The following is a 20,508-nucleotide window of genomic DNA, read 5'->3' as shown; positions in this document are numbered from 1 at the left end:
TTATGCAGTATTCCTGCTTTAATTTACCTAACCCTATGAATAACTTTGGAAATTCTTGTCGAAATTGCCTTCCATTCTTCTCCTGGAGCACTGTATCCGCTGTCTTAGAGACCCAGCTAAGTTCTACTTAAGTGAAGTGTTCTGGTTCTTCAGTGTGTAGAGAGGCTTGCTGATTTCTCATCATTTGTGGCTTGATTATAGGAAAGAACTGGCCACATACCTGAGGATCTGTGCTCCCTGGACTTCACAGTGTTATGCTGTCGGTTGATTGTTCACAGATTCTAATCTAATATTGAATCAGCTGCCCTTGAATCAAGTTCAAATTCTGCTTCAATCCCTTGCACCTTAAAGATAATTAATCCATCCAGTCCAGGTCTCGCCTGTGTAATTCCAGATCCATAGCAATATGCTTGACTGTTAACTGCCTTCGGGGCAATAAGGGATGGGCAATAAGTGCTGACCCAGCTATGATGAGAAAATGACAAAGGATTGCAACACAAAACCCCATGAATGAATTTTTTTTAAAATGTCCAGAATCAAAGTTTTGGCAAAGATCTGTAGCTCGAGTTATGGGTGAAGTTGCTGACTTGCTGGAGGAAGCTTCATCGGAGGCTTCACTGATGATACCACCTAACACGGTGACAAAATGTCTGAACAAAAACAAGCCAGATCAGTGAGCAAGTCAACAACCTCAGCTGTCCAGAATCTCTGCTGTCTGTCTTTAACCTTCCCTCAAAAACTTTCCTTGTTTATCCTTAATTTCCTGAACATTTTTCTTTTCCTGTTGATTTCCCTTTGTCAGGAGTTTTTCCATTGCTAGGTGAAATAACTCCTCGGAGGCTGGGTATCCCTTCACTAAGTCACCGCATGTACAGTACATGTAGCTAGCTCAGAGCCGGCCCTGAAAGTGGTGCGATTCTCTGACACTCCCATTTAAATCTGTCAGTCATCGCTCTCTGATTGGCACAGGTTAACAACCCCAAATCAGGGATCTCATACAAAATGAGATCCACCTGGCCCTTGTTCCAATGACTACATCTCTGTACCCCTAAGTCTGGGGATGTGGGCCTGTTCTTTTTCTCGTAGCTTCCCCTGGGACGTTTTCACAGCACATCACGTTGCTCCAACTCTGACTCGGATATGGACGACATGTACTGAACCGTGGCCCGTCTCTTGTGCCTGCAGCATCTTGGAAGAAATTCCTCCTCTTTCTGGTGGTGGTAACACTATCCGGTCTATGACATGAGCTGCTTCCATCTTGGACTGAGAGGATTCCTCGACGCTAGACAGAGGGGGAGAACCCACTGCTTCTGATAGCCTTTCTGACTGGCCTGAGTGGCCAGGTATGTTTTGCTTCTGCGCCATTTGTGAGGTAGCACATGTTCAAAGCTGCTTTGCTTACCCAAACTTTGTATGTCACGGGACCCGACCTCATGTGGGCTTCGCTCTGTGCCCATGCAGGGCCATTGCCATGGTTTTGATACTAAACTTGATCCCCTGAAGTAAACCACCTCTCTCACTTACAGGAGTCTTGTGGCCCTGGCACTGGTGTTCCTGATGCCATTTCATCGTGCCCCCCCCAACCCGCCAGGTCCTGGAAGATCAGATTTAACCTCGTGTAGAGTCTTCTCCCCATCAGCAACTCTGCTGGAGCTATCCTGTTGACCATTGTTCTGTAAACAAACAGGAACCGGGACAGTTTGGTATTGAATGAAGCTGTAGGCTGATTCTTTAAGCCCGACTTCAATAGCTGGACTGCTCTTCCATCGCCAGACCATTGGGCGATGGATGGTATGGAGCTGTCTGAATATGCCAAATGCCGTTCAACTCTAGGAAATGCTCAAAATCCCTGCTGGTAAATGATGTCCTGTTGCCATGACCAATACTTCTGGAAGTCTGTGTATTGCGAACCATGCTTGCAACTTGTCAGTCATCATCCCTGAATGGACTGTATGCACATCCAGCCATTTTGTTCTTTTGTCATTGTGGATGCCCATTCGCTGAGCCTGTGAAAGGACCGGTGTAATGGATGTGTAACCAAGTCCGGGGTTTACCGGGCCATTTCTGCAAATGTCGGGGAGCTGCTGGCAATAATTTTTGTCCATGTTGGTACTCTTGGGCATTGCTCCACCAACACAGTTAGGTCAGTATCCAATTCTGGCCACCAGAAATAACTTTTCACCAACATCTTCATTCTGGAAACCCCTGGATGACCCTGGTGGAGTTCAGGCCAGTATCTGGTGGTGACCTTTGCTCAGGACAATCACTCTTGCTCCCCACAATAATATGCTGTCCAGTACGATGATCTGACCTCACTGGGTCCATCATCATCAGCTGTTTTAGTTTTGCTAGGACAGTATATTGTCAATGGTGACCAGAAAGGTGCCCAGAAAGTTTAAAACCAGAACGGACTCTTTCAGGGAAGGCACCAGTGGTGGAGTGTTACCCAGTGGGAGGCAGCTCAGGGCATCCACATTTGCCATTTGGCCTCTCGGACGATGTTCCAACTCGTAATTGTACACACTGAGAATAAGGACCCACCACTGAATTCAACTTGAAGCAGTGGGTAGCACGGCCTTGTGTCCTTTAAGTAAACATACCAGGGGCTTGTGGTCTGTTACTACTACAAATTTACATCAGTAAAGGCATTGGTGGAACTTACTCGCACCAAAGATGATTGCCAAGCCTTCCTTCTCTACCTGGGCGTATTCTTGTTCGGCATCAGCCAAAATCCAGGAGGCGTATGCTGTTGGGCGTTCCACTCCATTGGGTGACCGCTGACCCAACACTGCCCCAATACCATAAAGGGAAGCATGCCACCACCATCTCTCATTTGGGATTGTACTGGGCCGACACCTCAGACAACAATAGCTGCTTTGTCACTTCCCTAAACGCTTCTTGACTACGCAACCGTTTCCAAGGCTGACCCTTTTTCAATAGCAGGTGTAAGGGTGACCAGGTTACAGAGGAACTTTCTGTAATAATTCACCAACTCAAGGAAAGACCCAAGCTCGAATATAGATGTGGGAGCTGGCACACCTTCCATCACCTTCACTTTAACTTCCAATAGGTGTAACTCATGTGTGGTTCATGTCCAGTTTCATGAAAAACAGCCACCCCCCTCCCTGCCAGTTTTGTGTAAAATCCATGTGAGGGATTGGATATTTATCCAGCTGCGAGAAACGATTTGCTGCTTGCTTGAAATCCCCACAAAGGTGAACTGACTTGTTGGGCTTCACTGACCCTACCCATTCTTTAAACGGTGGGAGTTTGATAATGCCTTTGCTTTCTAGCCTCCTGATTTCTGCCTGTACTCTTGCATGTAAGGCAAATGGCACTGGGTGGGCCATGCAGAATCACGGAATTGCTTCTTGGTCAGCATGTAGGGTGGCCTCAGCTCCTTTGATAGTTCCCAGACCTTCCTGAAAACCTTCCAGGTATTTAATTGGGACTTCACTGAGGCAGCCCTTTTCTAACTGAAAAATTTGATCCAACCAAGGTGAATCTTTTACAACCAATCTCACCCCATCAAGCTCGGGCCCAAGCCTTTTACTATAATCAGTGGTCACTTCACCAGCAGCTTCTCATAAGAGACAGGAACCGAAGTAGTACCCTTAAACTGGAAAGGGTTCCCAGTGTAGGTTCTCAGTCTGGCTGAGGCCTTGCACAAACGTAAGGGCTGGAATCATGAGCGAAACTTGTTAAAGACTGTTTCTGCAATCACTGATACAGCCGCGCTGGTATTGACTTCCATTCCTCCTCTTATACTGGAACTGCTGCTTCCAGATTTCCAATTTATGGCCTTGCGCTGGGACCTCAGCATTTTCAAATCATTATGACAATACCAGAGATTGTAGCTTGATTAGACAGAGTTCAGCAATTAGTTTTATAGTCAGAATTTTATCTCACATGTGCATCATAAAACCCCCGAAACCACTGATTACTCGTTCCCATACATATCCGCCCAGTCAAGTGCTAACGTCCACAGTTGTCCCTCACTGAACATACAACCATGAGCTGCTCCTGGTTCCATTTGGTTAAGGCCAGAGTTAGCTGGATAATAATATACAACCTCTTTTCTTTTCAATGTGAAATGATCCGTGTATAAAAATAATGGAAAAACAAACAAAAACACAAAGTGACAACACAATGTGTTGTGAACATTGCCATCTTAATCAGTGACTGCCCCACATTGACCCAGGAAGTACTTGAACTCTTCCTGACTCAGAGTTTTCCAATTAACGATGTTTGTCCTACTGCTTTGCCTTTGAAGCCTTCCAAGCACCTTTCCTGGACTTCAGTGACTTCCTGCTGTTTTTGCATTGTGTTCAAAGTTTTCAGAGGTTCAGACCTGTCCTTTGAATCTTTCTGATCTTTTGCTGTGCCTGTAGACCGTGATCTGACTTCACATAAAGGGCTTTGATGTTTGCCTCGCTGCTGGCGTGCAATGTGTGAACCTTGCTGCTGGCATTCTCAGGTAACATTCGCAAATGAATCTGGAGCAATGTTGGTTTGACCACATGAATCATTAATGGTCTGAAAATGTTAACATTTGGCTCTGGATAAAAACTGACAGCCAAGGAAATTCAAAACTACAGAGACTTTAAAGAGAAAGAGTACTGGAATGATGGACTTCTGGTACTGCATATTCTTGGATAGTTGCAGTGTGAGCAATGATGGTGAAAATTCCTTGCTTAAATGAGTATTGCTGCAGCCATGGGCTGTGACCTAAAGACAGCATCACAGCTTCACTGTGCCCTGAACCACTGATTCTTCAGAATCTGCTGGTATTGAATACATTTCTGAGTCCAGCAATGATAACACAGGTAATGGAAAAATGATCCTGTCCTTTCTTTCGAGACTGTTTCGAGATCCAGGGCTACACTGAAGCAATCCCAGCAGGTATGCTGTAAAGAGCTTCAGGAAAACCTATGGCTGTCACTTAGACTGCGATTCACAGAAGCAATCCAGATGTTTGTGTATCACCATGCAGTTTGAGGGACGTGCTACGGGAAAACTGTGATGTTTCAAATGTCACAGCAGTGACTGTACAAGAACAGCACTTCAGAGCCTGCTGAGGGGTTTGAGACATCATGGATGGTATGATAGAAACGGGAATCATGCTGGCAGTTTCTCAGTGGGTGGTCCACTATCTCAGCTGCAAGTCAGAACGCTGTGGGTTTGCGGTTCAACTTCGGGGTGTTGAGCCCCAAACAGCGGCAGATACACCATCAAGTTCTGAGGGAGCGCCGCAGTGTCAGAGCATCAGTACAGTCGGAGGGTCAGTGCTGAGGGAGTGGGCACTGTCGCAGGGTCAATGCTGAGGGAGCGGGCACTGTTGGAGGGTCAGTGCTGTGGGAGCGGGCACTGTCGGAGGGTCAATGCTGTGGGAGCGGGCACTGTCGGAGGGTCAGTGCTGTGGGAGCGGGCACTGTCACAGGGTCAGTGCTGAGGGAGCGGGCACTGTCGGAGGGTCAGTGCTGAGGGAGTGGGCACTGTCGGAGGGTCAGTGCTGTGGGAGCGGGCACTGTCACAGGGTCAGTGCTGAGGGAGCGGGCACTGTCGGAGGGTCAGTGCTGAGGGAGCGGGCACTGTCGGAGGGTCAGTGCTGAGGGAGCGGGCACTGTCGGAGGGTCAGTGCTGAGGGAGCGGGCACTGTCACAGGGTCAGTGCTGAGGGAACGGGCACTGTCGCAGGGTCAGTGCTGAGGGAGCGGGCACTGTCGCAGGGTCAGTGCTGAGGGAGCGGACACTGTCGCAGGGTCAGTGCTGTGGGAGCGGGCACTGTCGCAGGGTCAGTGCTGAGGGAGCGGGCACTGTCGCAGGGTCAGTGCTGTGGGAGCGGGCACTGTCGCAGGGTCAGTGCTGAGGGAGCGGGCACTGTCGGAGGGTCAGTGCTGTGGGAGCGGGCACTGTCGCAGGGTCAGTGCTGTGGGAGCGGGCACTGTCGGAGGGTCAGTGCTGTGGGAGCGGGCACTGTCGGAGGGTCAGTGCTGAGGGAGTGGGCACTGTCGGAGAGTAAGTGCTGAGGGAGCGGGTACAGTCGCAGGGTCAGTGCTGAGGGAGCGGGCACTGTCGCAGGGTCAGTGCTGTGGGAGCGGGCACTGTCGGAGGGTCAGTGCTGTGGGAGCGGGCACTGTCACAGGGTCAGTGCTGAGGGAGCGGGCACTGTCGGAGGGTCAGTGCTGTGGGAGCGGGCACTGTCGCAGGGTCAGTGCTGTGGGAGCGGGCACTGTCGGAGGGTCAGTGCTGTGGGAGCGGGCACTGTCGCAGGGTCAGTGCTGAGGGAGTGGGCACTGTCGGAGAGTAAGTGCTGAGGGAGCGGGTACAGTCGCAGGGTCAGTGCTGAGGGAGCGGGCACTGTCGCAGGGTCAGTGCTGTGGGAGCGGGCACTGTCGGAGGGTCAGTGCTGTGGGAGCGGGCACTGTCACAGGGTCAGTGCTGAGGGAGCGGGCACTGTCGGAGGGTCAGTGCTGTGGGAGCGGGCACTGTCGCAGGGTCAGTGCTGTGGGAGCGGGCACTGTCGGAGGGTCAGTGCTGTGGGAGCGGGCACTGTCGGAGGGTCAGTGCTGAGGGAGCGGGCACTGTCGGAGAGTAAGTGCTGAGGGAGCGGGTACAGTCGCAGGGTCAGTGCTGAGTGAGCGGGCACTGTCGCAGGGTCAGTGCTGTGGGAGCGGGCACTGTCGGAGGGTCAGTGCTGAGGGAGTGGGCACTGTCGGAGGGTCCATGCGGAGGGAGCGGGCACTGTCGGAGGGTCAGTGCATGGGGAGCGGGCACTGTCGGAGGGTCAGTGCTGTGGGAGCGGGCACTGTCGGAGGGTCAGTGCTGTGGGAGCGGGCACTGTCACAGGGTCAGTGCTGAGGGAGCGGGCACTGTCGGAGGATAAGTGCTGAGGGAGATCTTACCAGCTGAGTGTCAGTGCTGTAGGTGTTCCATCCTGTCATTTGTGCTGATGTAGAAGATTGAACAGAAAATAAGGTCCTGTTTGTTCTTTTAAGTGGGTGTATATGGTCACATGGCCATATTTGGAAGGAAGATGAGTCTGGCTTCTCTCCCGTGTTGTTTCCAATCTTGCATTACTGTTGAAAATGAAACAACTTCTGATCACTCCTTACATGACTGCTCGCAAAAGCCTGCTCTGTGCCCATTGTTTCTTGTGTTTCTCTACATTGCCACATTTAAGTGATGTTCTTCATTCTCTTGAACGACCTTAAAAACCTTGTGGTCGTGTCAGGCATTCTTTAATAAAGGTTTTTTTTTGTCTCTGTAGCCATTAGGTATTGGAGATGAGTCCATACTGTATATTGAATCAATTGAGGAAGAAGGAACCTGTCTCAGACATATCAGCTTCTTTGTCGGCAGGGAACTGAAAATATTTGGTGTAAGTCAAATTATTTCTTCCCACAGTGCTTACAGAGGCCTAAACTGTATTATCATTTAAACAGATTAGAGTTGTGGAGCACCAGTCCTATTGAAATTATGTTCCTGTTCTATTACAGATCACTGAGATCATGATTGGGATTATTCAGGTGGTGTTCGGTTTGCCCTTGAACTTTGTTGAAAGCTATGTCTTTGCTGTTTTAATCGGCATTCCCTGGTGGACAGGAATTTGGGTATGTTCAGTTTGATATAAATATTGTTAAGAAATTACATGATCCAAGGATATTCATAAGAAAATGGAGGAGAACATGCCTGTTCAATCCTTCGGGCCTGACTTGTCATTCAGTGCGATCCTTTCCTTCAAACCCGTTTTCGTGACCACTCCTTGTGTTTGTCGTTTCCTCCACAGCTTTCTGGACTAGAAAATTCCGAATAATCCTTCCCCTGCGAGTGAAGGAGTCATCTCACCTCTTCTCAAATTTGGGAAGGTCAACAGTTTAATTTGTCTTTGTGACACTGCAACCCCTACAAAAGCATGACTCCCAGCTTGCCAACATTTCTGACCTTTTAAATCAAAAACCTTCATCAAAAAATAAAACCTCATCCAATCTTGTTTTCTTTTTAGTTGAAATGTTTATTTGAAATGCTGAAATGCAGTGGACTGACTGGGTTTTCTGCAGATCACTGAAAATATATTGCTTTCGCTTTCCTGAACTCAATTTCTTTGAGTCTTCTTGCATATTGATGCATTGCAGCTCAAGCCTCAAGTGAGATGTTCAAAATGACTCTGTTGCCCCAGGTTGCAATTCCCTATTCCTGTTCTAGACTCTCCTGCATTCAAAATTACAAGCCCCTCAGGGATTTCATAACTTTTGGTGAGATTGCCCTTTGTGCTTCTGAATGCAGGGTAATATTGGGCCATTCTTATCTTTTATTCACAGATAATTATGAATAAGGATAAATCAGGGCCTTGTGGCAAGGAGCTAAATTGGAGGAGGGCAAATTATGCCAGTTTTAGGCAGGAGCTCGGGAGTGTTAGTTGGGAGCAGCTGTTATCCGGCAAGTCCACATATGACATGTGGGAATTGTTTAAGATCTACTGATGAGAGTTCAAGACTGGTATGTTCCAGTAAGGAGGAAGGACAAGGATAGCAAGGTAAGGGATCCTTGAATGACGAGGGAGGTTGGGGATTTAATCAAAAGAAAACAATAAGCATATGGTGTAGGAAGCCAAATTTGGACAGAGCCCATGAAGAATGTAAACAAAGCAGGGAAGAACTCGAGCAGGGAGTTACAAGAGCAAGGAGGGGCCATGAAATGACCTTAGCAAGTAGGGTTAAAGAGAATCCCAAGGCATTCTGTAGATACATTAAAACCAAAGAAGATAACAAGGGACAAGGTGGGACCACTCAAGGATAAAGGAGGGAACGTGTCCTAGGAGGCAAAGGATGTGGGTGAGATCTAAATGAGTACTCTGCATCACCCAGGAGAAGGAAATGGAGGATAGTGAGATTTATTTGGGGCATTCTAGTACACCACGGCATTTTGAGATCAAGAAAGAAGTTGTGTTAGGTCTCTTGAAGAATGTTAAGGTGGATAAGACCTCAGTGCCCAATGCTATCTACCCCAGTTTACTGAGAGAGGCAACAGAGGAGATTGCTGGGGCCTTGACCAAGATCTTTGTATTCTCACTCACCACTGGAGAGGCCCCAGAAGACTGGCGAGTAGCTAATGGAGTTCCTCTGTTCAAGAGAAATAGGGCTAATCCAGGCAAGTACAGACCAGTGAGTCTCATATCACTGGTTGGAGAGAATTTTTAGGGATAGAATTTAGGTACATTTGGAACATCATGGCCTAATGAGGGATAGTCAGCATGGCTTTGTGCAGGGCAGGTCATGTCCTACTAACCTGAATACATTTTTCAAGATGACAAAAGGTGATCACGAGAGTAAAGAAGTGGCTGTTGTCTACATGGATCTTATTGAGGCTTTCAAAAAGGTCCATCATGGTAGGCTCATCCAGAAGATTATGATGCATGGGATCCACGGTGACTTGACTGCATGGATTCAGAATTTGCTTACTGATAGAAGGCAGAGGGTAGTGGTGGAAGGGAGTTTTTCAGGCTGGAGGTTTTTGACTTGTGGTGTTCTGTAGGGATCCAGACTGGGACCTCTGCTGTTTGTGATACGGAATGACTTAGATGAAAATGTAGATGGGTGGGTTAGTAAGTTTACAGACAATACAAAGATTGGAGTTGTGTATAGTGTAGAAGATTGTCAAAGGATACTGCAGGATATGGATCAGTCTCAAATATGGACCGAGAAATGGCAGATGGAGTTAAATCCAGGTAAGTGTGAGGTGTTTGGGAAATCAAACGTGAAGGAAAAGTATACAGTTAATGGCAGGACCATGAACAGCATTGAGGTACAGAGGGAGCTTGGCATTCAAGTCCATAGCTCCCTGAAAGTGGCCACGCAAGTAGATAGGGTGGTAAAGAAGGCATATGGTATGCTTTCCTTTATTGGTTGGGGAATTGAGTACAAGAGTCAGATGTCATGTTGCAGCCCTATAAGACTTAGGTTAGGCAGCACTTGGAGTATTGCTTTCAGTTCTGGTTGCCACATTACAGGAAGGATGCGGAGGCTTTGGAGAGGGTGCAGTAGAGGTTTACCAGGATGTTGCCTGAATGAGAGGGTATGTGGATGAGAGGGTAGGAACCATAAGGAGAGGCTAGAAAAATTTAGGTTGTTTTCTGTGGAGTGGTGGAGGCTGAGGGGAGTCTTGAAAGAAGTCTGTAGAAGTATGAGATGCACAGATAGGGTTTTGGACAGAATCTTTTTCCCAGCGTTGAAATGTCTAAAACTAGAGGGGATGTATTTAGGGTGAGAATGGGAAAGTTCAAAGGAGATGTGAGGGGGCAATTTTTTTACGCAGAGTGGTAAGAGTCTGAAATGCATTGCCAGGGGTGGTGGTGGAGGCAGAAATGATAGGGTCCTTTAAGAGGCTTTCAGATAAGCAAATGAATATGCAAGGAATGGAGGGATATGAGTCAAGGCCAGGCAGAAGGGATCAGTTCAATTTGGTGTCTTGTTCAGCACAACATTGTGGGCTGAAGGACCTGTTCCTGCGCTTTACTGCTGCAGGTTCATGTGATGTAGAGTTCTGTGTTCTGCTTAATCTGTCTTCATATCTTCTCAGACCAGGATTTTATTTCTATGTGTCGTGGAGTCATAAAATCATATAAAGTATTCAGAACTTGGCAAGTTGGTCTGAAGCAGTGCATGGGATGCTTGTTGGATGAAATGGCCGGCAAAGTTGTAGCTCCCATCATTGTTAAAATGATTTAGATTCAGGAGAAAATGCATAAGCAAGCTAAAACAGACATCATAGTTGTTGGGAACAACTGAAGAGACTCACAACCCCTTTCTCTGGAAAAGAGCAAACTGGAAGACAGGTGACTCAATGGCACCTTCAAGAACACTAACAGCTTGACTGATTTAATGGGCCAAACCCATTTTTCTTTCCTTATTTCAAGGGGTATGGGTGCCACCTTTACCTGTCCTCAATCATCCTTAAATGGAGTGACCTACTGGAGTGTTTCAGAAGGTAGTTAAGAATTAACCACATTGCATGGATCTGCAACAAACTGTCATTCAGATTTCCTTCTGGGATGGACGTTTGTTTAATCATAAAATCATTGAATTCCCTACAGTGTGGAAGCAGGCCATTTAGCCTATCAAGTCCACACTGACCCTCTGAACAGCATCCCACCCAGACTTAACCCCCTACCTTATCCCTGTAACGCTGCAATTCCCATGTCCATGCCACCTAACCTGCACATCTCTAGACTGTACAAGGAAAACGGAGCATCCGGGGAAACCCGTATAGACACGGAGAGAATGTGCAAAGTCCACACAATTGTCCAAAGCTGGATACAAAGTTTGGTCCTTGGTGCTCTGAGGCAGCATTGCTAACCACTGAGCCACAGTGCCACCCAGTGAGAGTCAAATCTACAATCTCCTGATCAACAGTCAGACTTGTTACCCATCGCACTACTGGCTCTGTGGGTTTTATGACTGTTACTGATAACATTACTGCGACTGTCTTCCAATTCAGTCTTATTAGGTAGTGGAATTCATATTTCACCAGCTCCCATGGTATGTCCCCAGGCCATTAGTTTGGGCCTCTGGAATAATTAGTCCAGAGACATCATTGACTACCTGCAGAGTAGCGAGTACATCTCCTGTTTCTATTGCACATTTTCATCATCTACGGTATTTAGCTTTTTGTATGAATGTAGAGATAACATTTCCACTAGAGAGGTAATCCAAAACAGGAAAAGTATAGTATGACAATGCATAAATCCAGAGGGAATTCAGCACAAGCTTCTATAACCAGAGAGAGGTGAGAATGCAGAACTCTCTACCACAGCGAGTGTCAGGATGAAAAACTGCCAATGACCTTGAAAGGATCGCTACCTCAGGAAAGCAGGCAAAATAATCAAAAACCCCTCCTGCCCTGGTTCTTTCACCATCTTCCATCAGTCAGAAGATATAAAAGTTTGAAAATATGTACAAACAGACTCAAGAACAGCTGGTTCCCCGCTGTTAACAGACACGACGGACCACTTATATATTAGAGTTGTTCTTTCTTTACACTGTCTCAGCAGCTGTAACACAATATTCTGCGTTCTGTTCTATAACCCTGATGTTCTTATTGTCAGGTCTGATTTGCCTGTACAGCATGCAAAATGATGCTTTCCATTATATCTTGATACAAGTGACAATAATAATTCAATCAAACCAAAGAAACTAAATGAGTAACTTACAGAATCATAGTATTATAAACAGGAAACAGACTCTTTGGCCTAACTTATCCATGCCGACCAGGTATCCTAAACTGACCTAGTTCCATTTGCCAGCATTTGGCTCATATCCCTGTAAACCCTTCCTACTCAGGTACCCATCCAGTTGCCATTTAATTATTGTAATTGTATCTGCCCTCACCACTTCCTTTGGCAGCTTGTCCGTACCCAAACCACCCTATGCATGAAAAAGGTCCCTTTTAAATCTTTCCCTTTTCACTTTAAACCTATGCCCTCTAGTTTTGGACTCTCCTCCCCGGGGAAAAAAGAATTGGCTATTCACCCTTACCTCTGCTCCTCATGATTTTACAAACCACGAAAGGTAACCCCTCAGCCTCCGACGCTCCAGGGAAAACACCCAAACTATTCAGCCTCTGCCTGTAGCTCAAACCCTCCAACCCAGCAACATCCTTGTAAATCCTTTCTGAGCCCTTTAAAGCTAACAACATCCTTCCTGTAGCAGGGAGACCAGAATTGAACATGGTATTCCAAAAGTGGCCTAACCAATGTACTGTACAGCTGCAACATGATCCTCCCAGCTCCTGTACTCAATGCACCAATCAACAAAGGCAAGCATACCAAACACCTCCCTCACTGCCCTGTCTCCCTGCAACTCAGCTTTCAAGGAACTATGAACCTTCACCCCCAGGTCCCCTTGTTCAGGGCTGTACCATTGACTGTATAAGTACTGCCTTGGTTTGCATCACCAAAATGCAACACCTCTCACTTTTCTGTAATAAACTCCACCTGCCACTCCTTGACCCATTTGATCAAGATCTCATTGTACTCTGAGATAACCTTCTTTGCTGTCGACTACACCACCAATTTTTGTGTCATCTGCAAGCTTACTAACCATACCTCCTATATTCACATCCAAATCATTTATATAAATGATGAAAAGCAGTGGAGCCAGCACCGATCCTTGTGGCACACCAGCAACCCTCCACCATCACCCTCTGTCTCTGAAGTTCAAGTTAATTTGGTATCCAAATGGCTAGTTCCCCCTGGATTCCATGTGATCTAACCTTGCTAACCAGTCTATCATGTGGAGCCTTGTCAGACACTTTACTGAAGTCCCTCTAGATAATGTCTACTCTGCCTTCATCAATCGTTGTTCCCTCTTCAAAAAATTCAAATTTGTGAGACACGATTTCTCACGCACAAAGCTGTACTGACTATCCTTAACCAGACTCTGCCTTTCCAAATACATACAAATCCTGTCCCTCAAAATCTCCTGCTAAAGCTGAACCACAACTAATATCAAGTTCACCAGTGTAGAGAGTGGCGGGTGTGTGCAATGCACTGTCGGCAGTGGTAGTGGAGTCAGATACTTTAGAGACTTCTAAACGACTCTTGGATCGGCACATGGAGGATAGTAAAATGTAGGGTGTGCAGGGTACATTGACCTTAGTAGGCTTGTAGGTCGGCACGACATCATGGTTCGAAGGGCCTGTTCTGTTCTATGTTCTATGTATAGATCCCTGGCTTTTCCTTCCCACCTTGCTTAAACAATGGCACGACGTTAGCCAACCTCACCTTACCTGTGGCTATCGATGATACAAATATCTCACCAGGGAGCCCAGCAATCACTTCCCGAGCTTCACACAGAGTTCTCGGGTACACCTGGTCAGGGCCTGGGGATTTACCCAGCTTTATATGTATTAAAACGCCCAGCACCTCCTCCTCTGTAATACAGGCACTTTTCAAGATATCATAATTTAAAAGGAAAGGCAATAGAAAAGCACACCGAAAGGCTGAGGTGAGGCATGTGGAATGGGCGCAGACATGTAGAAAATGAAGAGCAGTATGAACTGGTTGGGCCAAAATGTTTGCAAGTTTTTCTCATACAATGTACTTTTTCTTCCCAGTATATCATATCAGGATCACTGGTGGTTGACATTATAAACACATCAAATACTCATCTTGTAAGTATTCTGAACATATGTTCTTGAGGGTATCTGTGATTTCTGATCTTTGTTTTCTATGTCTTAGTTTGCCAAGAGAAGGTGATGGTGCATACTGTTTACAGTCCGCAGTATTGAGCTCAGAGGTTTCCACTGGCAGTAGGAGAGTTAATCAAGATATTGAGGAGCTGCAGTCACTGGGTATCTGAGCAAGGAGCTGACTTAGCCCAGCATGGGGCCGGGGGTCAGTGGTGTATGGAGTGAGAAGAGTTTGGGAAGTGAATAGTTTCTGAAGACACAGGGACACTAGCCTCAGATAGGATTCATCAATCCAGGCATTGCTGAATGACCTGTCTTAAATTTTTTGCAGAAGCAAGTGATATTATTGATGCACATAATAAGCACTATTGCAGCCGTGATTGGTGCAGGAGCTTACTTTGTCTCCCTGTACATGATGCCACCACTGGAATCCAACTTTTTTGTCGTAAGTACAGCACACGCGAATTGTATCGGCAGGACTGTAGGAATGAGACAGGAAGAGTGAAGACTGGAGGGAGGGAGGGAGAGCGAGAGGCATTGCGGGTGCTGGAGGGAGAGACTGACGCAGTGTGGGAGTCGGAGAGAGAACATAGAACATTACAGCACAGTACAGGCCCTTCGGCCCTCGATGTTGTGCCGACCTGTCATACCGATCTCAAGCCCATCTAACCTACACTATTCCATGTATGTCCATATGCTTATCCAATGACGACTTAAATGTACCTAAAGTTGGCGAATCTACTACCGTTGCAGGCAAAGCGTTCCATTCCCTTACTACTCTCTGAGTAAAGAAACTACCTCTGACATCTGTCCTATATCTTTCACCCCTCAATTTAAAGCTATGCCCCCTCGTGCTCGCCGTCACCATCCTAGGAAAAAGGCTCTCCCTATCCACCCTATCTAAACCTCTGATTATTTTATATGTTTCAATTAAGTCACCTCTCAACCTTCTTCTCTCTAATGAAAACAGCCTCAAGTCCCTCAGCCTTTCCTCGTAAGACCTTCCCTCCATACCAGGCAACATCCTAGTAAATCTCCTCTGCACCCTTTCCAAAGCTTCCACATCCTTCTTATAATGCGGTGACCAGAACTATACACAATACTCCAAGTGCGGCCGCACCAGAGTTTTGTACAGCTTCACCATAACCTGTTGGTTCCGGAACTCGATCCCTCTGTTAATAAAAGCTAAAACACTGTATGCCTTCTTAACAGCCCTGTCAACCTGGGTGGCAACTTTCAAGGATCTGTGTGCATGGACACTGAGATCTCTCTGCTCATCTACACTACTAAGAATCTTACCATTAGCCCTGTACTTTGCCTTCCGGTTACTCCGGAAGTGCAAAGTGCATCACCTCACACTTGTCTGCATTAAACTCCATTTGCCACCTCTCAGCCCAGCTCTGCAGCTTATCTATGTCTCTCTGCAACCTACAGCATCCTTCATCACTATCCACAACTCCACCGACCTTAGTGTCGTCTGCAAATTTACTAACCCATCCTTCTACGCCCTCATCCAGGTCATTTATAAAAATGACAAACAGCAGTGGACCCAACACCGACCCTTGCAGTACACCACTAGTAACTGCTCTCCAGGATGAACATTTCCCATCAGCTACCACCCTCTGTCTTCTTTCAGCAAGCCAATTTCCGATCCAAACTGCTATACCTCCTACAATTCCATTCCTCCGCATTTTGTACAGTAGCCTATTGTGGGGAACCTTATCGAACGCCTTGCTGAAATCCATAAACACATCAACCGGTTTACTCTTATCAACCTGTTTAGTCACCTTCTTAAAGAAAGAGACAGCTTGGGGGTCGGAGAGAGACAGAGAGGCGGAGGGGGTCTGGAATGAGAGAGAGGCGGTGTGGGGGTCGGAGAGACAGAGAGGCAATGACGGGGATGGAGGGAGAGAGAGGGAGGCAGCGTGAGGGAGATGGGGGCGGAGAGAGAGAGGCAGCGGAAGGGATGGAGGCAGGGGACAGTGTGGGGAATGGAGGGAGAGAGAGACCAGGTGAGGGATGGAGGGAGGGGGACAGTGTGGGGAATGGAGGGAGAGAGAGAGACCGGGTGAGGGATGGAGGGAGGGGGACAGAGTGAGAGTGAGAGAGAGAGAGAGAGAGAGAGTGAGAGCGACAGTATGAGGGATGGAAGGAGAGAAGCATACAGCCTACATTAATGAGGTCCAAACTCTCAGTCTAGCCGCCAGTTCCAATAATCAGTGTGTACATCGCCTGAAGCTAGTCTCTCTACCGCTACATACTCTTTAGAATTATACCATTAAAATCAATGTTCCCTCTTCATATCGCTCCTGCCAAAGTGTGTCACCTCACAGCTTTCTGTATTCAATTCCATCTGTCAGCTGCCTGCACATCCTCTTTGTCTATCTGTGTCCTGTTGTCATTGACTGATATATCCTTGGTTTGCCAAACTGGCATCATTATCAAACTTTAAAGTGTTTTATATCTATGTACACGTTTTCTTTCCTCCCCTGGTTTACACCAGACTGAAACAACCATTTACCTTGTCTTACTGTATTTAACCCAATTTTTAACCAAACTGACCACTGGCCTCTCACTTCCATGAGCTACAATTGTATTAAACAGGCTTTTATGTTGTACTTTGTCAAACACTTCCTTAAAATCCATGTCAACAACATTGTAGGTCGTTTTTTTCTTTCATTTCAAAGGCTCTTCAGATTTTCTATCAGGGTAACAGAGACTGTGCTCAAAAGTGAGACCAAACATTTTTCCAAACTCAATATCAGATTTGAATTTAACAATCAACAGTGTTTGTTACAGTGGCATCCACTACATTTCCCCCAGATAATACTTTCAGAAGGTATGCGGCCATATTCCATTCATATTCATTTGCAAGCATTACCTAAGTGACTTCAAGATTTCTTCCTTTCCATTCGGCTGAGTATTTCTTTTATCAGTTTAAAACAGTTCTCTCCATTTTGTACTCTTTCTCTCTCCTTCCTGCCATTCTTTTTATTCCTTTAGGTGATATGGGTGTCTCCAGCTGTGATAAGTGGTAAATGGCACAGACTTTGAGCAGATGTAGTAACTCAAAGATAACAAAGTGTGGGGCTGGATGAACACAGCAGGCATCTCAGGAGCACAAAAGCTGATGTTTCAGGCCTAGACCCTTCACCAGAAAAGGGGGATGGTGAGATGATTTTGAAATAAATAGGGAGAGGCGGACTGAAGATGGATAGAGAAGATAGGTGGAGAGGAGAGTATAGGTGGGGAGGGGATAGGTCAGTCCAGGGAGGACAGACAGGTCAAGGGGGTGGGATGAGGTTAGTAGGTGGGAAATGGAGGCGCGGCTTGAGGTGGGAGGAGGGGATAGGTGAGAGGAAGAATAGGTTAGGCAGGCTGGGACGAGCTGGGCTGGTTTTGAGATGCAGTGGAGAGGGGGGAGATTTTGAAGCTCGTGAAGTCCACATTGATACCATTGGGCTGCAGGGTTCCCAAGCGGAATATGAGTTGCTGTTCTTGCAACCTTCGGGTGGCATCATTGTGGCACTGCAGGAGGCCCAGGATGGACATGTCATCTAGAGAATGGGAGGGGGAGTTGAAATGGTTCGTGACTGGGAGGTGCAGTTGTTTATTGTGAACTGAACGGAGGTGTTCTGCAAAGCGGTCCCCAAGCCTCCGCTTGGTTTCCCCAATGTAGAGGAAGCCACACCGTGTACAGCAGATGCAGTATACCACATTGGTGGATGTACAGGTGAACATCTGCTTGATGTGGTATCTTGGGGTCTGGGGTGAGGGTGAGTGAGGTGGTGTGGGGACAAGTGTAGCACTTCCTGCGGTTGGAGGGGAGTGTGGAGCGGACAAGGGAGTCGCAGAGAGAGTGGTCTTTCTGAAAGGCAGACAAGGGTGGGGTTGAAAAATTGTCTTTGGTGGTGGGGTCGGATTGTAGATGGTGGAAGTGTCAGAGGATGATGCGTTGCAGCCCAATGGTATCAATGTGGATTTCACCAGCTCCAAAATCTCCCCTCCCCCCACTGCATCCCAAAACCAGCCCAGCTCGTCCCAGCCTGCCTAACCTGTTCTTCCTCTCACCTATCCCCTCCTCCCACCTCAAGCCACACCTCCATTTCCTACATACTAACTTCATCCCGCCCCCTTGACCTGCCCGTCCTCCCCGGACTGACTTATCCCCTCCCTACCTCCCCACCCATACTCTCCTCTCCACCTATCTTCTCCTCTATCCATCTTCAGTCCGCCTCCCCCTCTCTCCCTATTTATTTCAGAACCGTCTCCCCATCCCCCTTTTCTGATGAAGAGTCTAGGCCCAAAACATCAGATTTTGTGCTCCTGAGATGCTGCTTGGCCTGCTGTGTTCATCCAGCTCCACACTTTGTTATCTCAGATTCTCCAGCATCTGCAGTTCCCATTATCTCTGTAGTAACTCAAAACTGGGTTCCATCAGTCAAGAGATAGTAGGAACTGCAGTTGCTGGAGAATCTGAGATAACAAGGTGTAGAGCTGGATGAATACAGCAGGCCAAGCAGCATCAGAGGAGCAGGAAGGCTGACGTTTCAGGCCTAGACCCTTCTTCAGAAATGGGGGAGGGGAAGGGGGCTCTGAAATAAATAAGGAGAGGGGGGAGGCGGATAGAAGATGGGTAGAGGACAAGATAGGTGGAGAGGAGACAGATGAAAGAGTTGCAGTGGGAGAGAGATCCACTGAGGTTGTTCTGGAGGGAGGAACCACCTAGAAACTGATAGCCATTTCAAGCCCACCGACTCCCACAGCTACCTAGAATACACCTCCTGCCACCCACCTTCCTGCAAAAATGCCATCCCCTATTCCCAATTCCTTTGCCTCCGCCGCATCTGCCCCCAGGATGAGGCATTCCGCTCCTGCACATCTCAGATGTCCTCGTTTTTCGAGGACCGCAACTTGCCCCCCTCAGTGGTGGAGTACGCCCGTGACCGTATCTCCCGCAACTCATCCCTCACACCCCCTCCCTGCAATAAAACTAAAACAGCATCCCCCTAGTCCTCACGTACCAGCCCACCAACCTCCGGATACACCACATCATCCTCCGACACTTCCACCATCACAATCCGACTGCACCACCAAAGACATTTTTCCAACCCCACCCTTGTCTGCCTTCCGGAGTGACCACTCTCTCTGTGACTCCCTTGTCCGCTCCACACACCCCTCTAGCCCCACCACACCCAGCACCTTCCCCTGCAACCGCAGGAAGTGCTACACTTGCCCCCACACCTCCTCCCTCACCCCCATCCTAGCAGCTGTTCACCTGCACATCTGCTAATATGGTATACTGCATCTGCTGTACCCGTTGTGGCCTCCTCTACATTGGGGAAACCAAGCGGAGGCTTGGGGATTGCTTTGCAGAATTTATGCGCTCAGTTCGCAATGAACAACTGCACCTCCCAGTTGCGAACCATTTTAACTCCCCCTCCCATTCCTCAGACGACATGTTCATCCTGTGCCTCCTGCAGTGCCATAATGATGCCACCCGAAGGGTGCAGGAACAGCAACTCATATTCCGCTTGGGAGTCCTGCAGTCCAATGGTATCAATATGGATTTCACCAGCTTCAAAATCTCCCCTTCCCCTACTGCATCCCAAAACCAGCCCAGCTCGTCCCTGCCTCCCTAACCTGTTCTTCCTCTCACCTATCCTCTCTTCCCACCTCAAGCCCCACCCCCATCTCCTACCTACTAATCTCATCCCACCCCCTTGACTGTCCGTCCTCCCCGGACTGACTTTTCTCCTCCCTAACTCCCCACCTACATTCACCTTTACTCTTCCATCCCCACTTCTTTGACCTACCTGTCTCCTCTCCACCTAACTTCTTCTCTATCCATCTTCTATCCGCCTCCCCCCGACTGTCTCTATTTATTTGAGCCCCCTTCCCCTCCCCCATTTCTGAAGGAGGGTCTAGGCCCAAAATGTCAGCTTCCCTGCCTCTCTAATGCTGCTTGGCCTGCTGTGTTCGTCCAGCTCCACACCTGGTTATCCATCAGTCAATGTGGGTGTTCAGTAGCAGTTCAGTTGTATTCAGCAGCAGTCTGTAACCTCATGGCCTAGCATATCCCCCATGCTGTCAGTACCAGCAAAGCTCGTTCAATGAAAAGGTCATTAGTGCCAAACCAGGCATACCTCAAAATGGAGTGTCAGTCTGATGAAGCTGCAATGCGGGACTACTTGCATGCCAAACAACGTAAGCAGCCGTGGACCTGCAGACCTGCCACATCTACTCGTGAGTGTTGAAAATTAAATAGGAGAATGCAGGCCCACAAATATCCCTATCTTCAATGGTGAGTGGGGCCTGGCGC

The 20,508-nt window shown here is 47.7% G+C and overlaps 1 protein-coding gene across 6 annotated transcripts in view; it reads left to right on the top strand.

Annotated features, from left to right (window-relative positions):
• LOC125449488 (membrane-spanning 4-domains subfamily A member 12-like) overlaps positions 1–20,508 on the top strand; it is a 32,365-nt gene that overhangs the window by 7,420 nt on the left and 4,437 nt on the right. For 4 of the 6 annotated variants that reach the window (XM_048525288.1, XM_048525286.2, XM_048525291.2 and 1 more), the window contains 4 exons: positions 7,270–7,380; positions 7,499–7,612; positions 14,112–14,168; positions 14,518–14,631. In XM_048525288.1, coding sequence (XP_048381245.1) covers positions 7,270–7,380; positions 7,499–7,612; positions 14,112–14,168; positions 14,518–14,631 — 396 coding nt within the window. Of the gene's footprint in view, positions 1–4,242; positions 4,478–4,512; positions 4,827–7,269; positions 7,381–7,498; positions 7,613–14,111; positions 14,169–14,517; positions 14,632–20,508 lie in introns of those variants that run through there. The other 2 variants (XM_048525289.1, XM_048525290.1) reach the window with 2 other exon arrangements.

The sequence above is a fragment of the Stegostoma tigrinum genome, chromosome 46 (genome assembly GCF_030684315.1).
Source record: "Stegostoma tigrinum isolate sSteTig4 chromosome 46, sSteTig4.hap1, whole genome shotgun sequence".
NCBI classification, from domain to species: domain Eukaryota; kingdom Metazoa; phylum Chordata; class Chondrichthyes; order Orectolobiformes; family Stegostomatidae; genus Stegostoma; species Stegostoma tigrinum.
Note: the sequence above shows the minus strand (reverse complement) of the source record. Positions and strands in the feature narration are given on the sequence as shown.